The 6,141-nt window shown below is 36.0% G+C and overlaps 1 protein-coding gene and 1 long non-coding RNA gene across 2 annotated transcripts; both read left to right on the forward strand.

The window, feature by feature from the left end:
- Positions 1–994: 994 nt before the first annotated feature.
- On the forward strand, positions 995–1,645 carry LOC120149181. The gene is made up of 3 exons (XR_005518440.1): positions 995–1,166; positions 1,271–1,339; positions 1,452–1,645. It is a non-coding gene; the product is annotated as an uncharacterized LOC120149181 (long non-coding RNA).
- A 1,349-nt stretch (positions 1,646–2,994) lies between these two features.
- On the forward strand, positions 2,995–4,020 carry LOC120149180 (sulfhydryl oxidase 1-like). Its single transcript, XM_039162061.1, has 3 exons — positions 2,995–3,137; positions 3,218–3,655; positions 3,843–4,020. The coding sequence occupies exons 1-3, from the start codon at positions 3,010–3,012 to the stop codon at positions 3,862–3,864; spliced, it is 588 nt and encodes a 195-aa protein (XP_039017992.1). The 5' UTR covers positions 2,995–3,009; the 3' UTR covers positions 3,865–4,020.
- The last annotated feature ends 2,121 nt before the right edge of the window (positions 4,021–6,141 follow it).

Here is a 6,141-nt window from a genome sequence, read left to right on the forward strand (position 1 = left end):
GGTTGAAAAAATGTGTCTTGTTAATTTTATTTTGGTTCCGTCTTTGTTTGGCAGCACAGATAAACACCAAACTTTGTGATAAGTTTTCTGTGGGTCACTATCCTATGCTGTTTTGGGGTCCTCGTACAAAGTTTTCTGCTGGCTGGAGCTCTGATCAACCAAAAAGTAAGTTGCGTGTAATCGATGATGGGCGGGCCGCACAACGATTGCTTAATTGGATCAATAAGCAAATAGGAAAGTATGAGGTATCTTCATCTGTTACATTTTTAATACGCAGCATCTTTATAATCCAATCAGTTCATTTTTGAATTTATGGATTTGTAAATTAAATTATGCGCGATTTACTGAAAGCGGCTATGCCTTTTTTATCAGATGTTCTTTTGTCCTTATAGTTTTAGGAATTGCCTGATAATCTATTTGTGAAAACATGTTAATTTAATAATCTTATACTGTGGAGGGAGACTTTTTGTTAGTTAATTTAATATAGACCTGATTTCAAATTTAATTCTGCATTTGGAATGCATCATATTGACATCATATATAGGAGGAGGATGCATTCTTCAAATTCAATTGCGGCTCATGCATATGTATGTATAACCATGTTGCCGTATTATTACAAAATCCTTGAAAAAGGCCGACTGAACAGTTTAATGCTTTGCCAGAAACAGAAGTTTTATTGTATGTCAACATGTGTATGAGTAGGAAGGGCAGCAAGACCAGTTCCTGTTTTGTTTGGTCTTTTTCACCCTACCTTGACTCAAGTCTGCACCTAATTTCTGGAAAAAAATAATTTATGGGAAAAATCCAAAATTAAAGTTGAACCTTTATACATTATCTAAATCATTGTGTTAGGCCTAGAAAACTGGGCTGGGGTACAGTATTGGAACTTTAGACATTTTTGAAGTACGCATGGCAGGATGGGGGGAGGTTTGGGGGTGTAATGAAATCTGTTTCTGTTCTGACATTGTAGTTACAAAAAATAGTGTTTGATTGATATTGTACTTCTAAGTTACTGCCAAATATTTGCACTTTCTATGAAATTTTGACCTTCAGCTTTTGTTCTCATTTGATTTCTGCTGCTTATACTCCCTTTCAGTTCATATGGCCTGGATGATGAAAATTTTGAAAACGAGCATCTTTCATCAAATATATCTGATCCTGGACAGGTTTCTTTGCGCATTTCCAATTTGAGTTCTTGAATAATGCATGTTTGAGATTTTGTCAATATGCTTAGGATTTTATCTTCATTGTTTTGGTAAATTTTTGAAAGATTGCTCGAGCTGTGTACGATGTGGAGGAGGCAACTGCAACTGCCTTTGACATCATTCTAGAACATAAGGTTGGAATTGCACTTTCTTGTGTAAATTTCTTCTATTTCTCACGTGTTTGTATGCATATAGGCTGGTCATTTTTTTTGTCGTACTAAAGTTGCTGGAGATGGTATCCTGCAGATGATTACGTCAGGAACTCGAGCTTCACTAATAAAATTCCTGCAGCTTTTAGTGGCTCATCACCCTTCGAGGAGGTAAAGATCCAACCTTTCAAGTATGTATCTTGACTTGGGTTTATGTTACAAAAATGCTAGTAACTTAATTAGCCTGCTGAAAAGAAGGAATTACTGCCTGAGGAAAAAAATAACTCCTAATGGCTAACTGATATGATCTTTCTTTTTTTTTTTTTTGAGATTAGACTAACTGATATGATCTTGAATGAAAAGAGAGGGGGCTTTTATTGAGCTTTGGTGAGCTCTTAACTGCCAAAATAACATATCATGATACCATTTACATCAATCTTATCCTAAAAAGGAGCATTTTATAGCTTCATCAGTTGAGTTTCAAAATAATTGCCCAAAAGCAATGCAACTAGGAATAATTTCTTTTCCAAGTAAAAGATCAAGAGTGATATGTAACACAGAGCATTTCATTTCTAGGAAGCATGTGGAAGGGAGTATTGGAAATAACTGACATGAGACAATGTATCTCTTTATACAATAACTACACAAAAACATTGTTCTAGATATTTCAATAACTGAATTTAAAGCAGCTTTGGTCAAGGCAAAGTTTCTAAACAACTCCGAAATTGATTAATGATGACCCAGTACATGAGGAAAAACAATTCTATCTCGTCTCCTACCTGGCATGAAGTGAATAGAAGCGATATCGGAGTGGCGGCAAGCTCTAATTAAGAAAGAGCATGATGTAGATAGAAGAAAATAAGTAGTGAAAGTTGAAGAACTGAAGCACATGCAAAAGAAAGAACTCTTTGAAAATTATAAGTTGAGTTTCTATTTTAGTGGTTGCTTTATGCCACATTTGGATGTTCTTTTTTGCTGATGTTTTGTCGTGGCAGCAGAAACGATGCCAGGGGCTTTAGGTATTGATTTGAACACCCCTTTAATTTTCAGCTCATGCAATTTTGAAGAACTCTTTGAACTTCTCCAATCTGAAGTTTTTCACCCTCTTTAGGCATTGTTTTTGGTATCAAATTATCTCACTACTCTATGAATCCACGAAGTACTGGCACTATTTCCATAGGGTATGGTCCGTCTGGACATGAGGGATAGCTGGGGTTGCAAGTAGAGGATTTTTACAGATTTTAGTGTAAATAGTACTGCTTATGTTCTATAATTCATGTTTACATTGTGACATACAGTGGTGAACATGATATGCTGATGCATTAAAAGAAGGGTTAGTTGCAAACCAATAATGTTACCAGGGGGTGCTGATTTGGTTTTTAGCTAATTGGCTCAAGATAAATTTCAAACTGTGCAATTATTTTAGCAAACTTACTTTACACTAGTTAATGTTATTTTCATATTTCAGCCATAGAACAAAAACTATAAATTAAGCCATTTGCAATGTATAATGTAAAAATATATTATTATTGTAGTAAAAAATTGTTTTACTCTCATCTGACTAGCTTTCTTCCATAGTTATTTGCTCCTCTGATTCTTTTTCAACAATTCTCAGCCTTGCATATTTTGTATGCAGTTGTGGCTTGTGGGTTTTAATGCATTCACTCTCTGTGAAGATCGAGGATGGAGAGAGCCAGTCTACATTTACATCTATATGTGATTTTATTCACAAGTTCTTTATTTGCGAGGAGTGCCGTCAACATTTTTATGAGGTGTGTTCAAGGTAAATTTGATTCCAAATTAGCAAGTTATTTCTTAAACATGTAAGTTAATTCCAACTAACTGCAAAAGTTCAATTTACAGTGTTAAAAGTCCATTCAAAACAGCTCGTGACTTTGCCCTTTGGTTGTGGAGCGCTCATAATGAAGTCAATCAGAGGCTAATGAAGGAAGAAGCATCTCTAAGACCCGGAGATCCTAAGTTCCCAAAGATTATTTGGCCTCCGAAACAGCTTTGCTCTTTGTGTCAACTTTCCCTAGATCCCAAGGATAAAGAAAGCAGTCAGATAGTGTGGAACCGGGACGAAGTGTTCAAGTTCTTAATTAGTTATTATGGAAATACGCTTGTATCTTTCTACAAAGAAAAGGGTCTTCTAGGTGAAGATGGAACCAAAGTTTTTGTGGATGATTCCTCGAATAGTGCAGTTGCGGTGCCAGTTGGGGCTGCATTGGCTATTGCTCTTGCCAGCTGTAAATTCGGAGCGCTTGCTTGCTCCTGGCGTTCTCAGCAGAAGAGTCGGAAGTATTTCCATCAACTACACTCTTTAAAGAACATATGATGGCTCTGAGGACGTAGATTCTTTCAAATACGATTATAAGCATTTGAGTGAAAAGAGAAACAGGGTGAAAGGGGGTGGGGGAGAGTTGTTGACAAGTTTTGATATTTAGGATGCAACTTTTTTATCTGATTTCCTTCCATCACTTTTCAGGCCAAGGAGAAGCTGGAGTTAAGATTACTAGAACAACAAAAAATCACACACAAATCCTTAAGATGTCCCGTCGGATGACTTCAAGCTCCGAGTAGAAATCCGGATTACAGCCTTATACCCGTCTCATTCGAGGTCCTAATTTTTTTATCAGTTTTCTACCTGAATTTTGGGTTCCTAGAGATTTAACATATTCCTAATTTTATTGTTTTCGATCGTCCCATTCTCTTTTGAAATGCTGTGTGAATACTTTATAACGAGTTCTGTGAATGTCTGATACAAGTCTGTCCAATTCCCAATCTCCATTTGATATTGTTCTTCGTATGATTAAAAGTGAAGAACTGTAGTAAGTTGATTGTGTGAATACTGTGAACCTCTTTTAATAGTTATTTAAGAACAACGGAGTAAGATAAAAAATATATATATATTCATTTGTATTGCTGCTGCTCTTTTATATACTGTACAATGTTTCACATACATAAGTAAATTCTTTTTATTTTTTTCCTATACACAACTGGGAACTTTCCCAAAGTCGTTCTATACAGTTCTTTCTAAAAACAACCGGCCAAACATGTTATAAAATACTGTCAAAATACTAGTAGGTAATAGACATTATGAGTTGATTCACAGAGAAACTCTCACCTCCTGCTGTTGGCGGTGACGGTGGTCAGTCACTGCTTTCACCATGACAAAAATCGGCAAGATAATCGCAATAGTCGGAAGCGATAACAACTGTACAATGAAAGACGATGCTAGTTTATAATTCCATTAGCCGATATCTTCAGAATAAAAGAAGAAAACTTACCACAAACAAGGAAGTGTATTCATTGGATCCGGTAAGTATGAAAGGAAGAGTATGTCGTAAAATCGAAAGAAGCATGAACTGCAGATGAAAAGAGCAATAAACCAGCAGGATGAATAACGCTAAAGTGTTTAAACTTTTTGAATCAGAAAATCTCATATATTCCAATGCATTGCACTAAAAATTAGGACATTGAACTTGATTTAGAGACTGAAAGTTACCACTATCGCAACTGTTCGATAACATATCGAGTTTCTCGTTGTCGAAATCGAATATTCATCGTAATGATGGTCTGTTGAAACTACTGCTATAAGGCGAGAATCGTTTTACTCCTAGGTGTTGCGGAAGACGGCTATCGGATAGAGTAAAATCGCAACTGATAATTTGAGAAAATAAAAATGAAGATAAAGAAGGCACAAAATTTACGTGGAAAACCCCTAAATAATATAGGGTAAAAACCACGGGCAACGGTAGAAGAATTTCACTATGAGAAAATAGGAATTACAACTTCTCTCAATCGACCAAGGAGAAAACAATGATAATTCTCTCTTGATAAAAAGGAGAAAACAACTCTCAAGAAACTCTCTAATATTCTCTCTAATATTGCAAGAAAGCTAGAATGCTTTGGGATGGTTTTGAAGCTAAATGAGCTCGGGTATTTATAGTTGAAACTTAAGGACTAATTTGTAAATACCCTAATTTACAATGACTAAAGTTTGTAATTTTACCCTTTCATTTTTTCAACAAAAAAACCTACCACTTTGACTATGTGCATTCGGTGGAATTATTTATTCCAAACTTTCGGTGCTTTGCTTCAATTTTCAACAATCTCCCACTTGAAGATTTGATTGGAACAATCATATCTTCACACTATTCTTTCTACATTGTACCATCATGTTACTTACGTTTCTGACAGGCCACAAGAGGATCGACACCAAGTAAATTTATCGGTATTGATCGCCTTAGTCATGAAATCTGCTATGTTGTCTTTGGTATGGATTTTCTGCATATCTACCGTTCCTTCTTCCACCTTTTCACGAATGAAATGATATTGAACTCGTATGTGTTTTGTCCTTGAATGAAATGTTGGATTCCTTGGTAGATGCAAGGCGCTTTGACTGTCACAAAATAGAGAGACATACTCTTGATTGTGCCCAAGCTCCTCTAATAGCATCTTCAACCAAATTGCTTCTTTACTGGCTTGTGTAGCTACTACATATTCTGTCTCTGTTGTAGACATAGCCACAACTGACTGTAATTTTGAAACCCAGCTTACAGCTCCACCAGCAACTTTGAATACATATCCTGTAGTAGATTTGCTTTTATCCAAAACCCCTGCATAGTCAGAATCTACATACCCATTGATTAGTAAGTTTGATCCTCCGTAACATAATGCAATATTTGAGGTCCCTTTGATGTATCTTAGGATCCTCTTTACAATATTCCAATGCTCTTTGCCTGGATTCGCCATGTACCCGACTAATCACTCCCACTGCTTGT

Source organism: Hibiscus syriacus, unplaced genomic scaffold, assembly GCF_006381635.1.
Source record: "Hibiscus syriacus cultivar Baekdansim isolate YM2019G1 unplaced genomic scaffold, ASM638163v2 tig00110989_pilon, whole genome shotgun sequence".
Lineage (NCBI taxonomy): Eukaryota > Viridiplantae > Streptophyta > Magnoliopsida > Malvales > Malvaceae > Hibiscus > Hibiscus syriacus.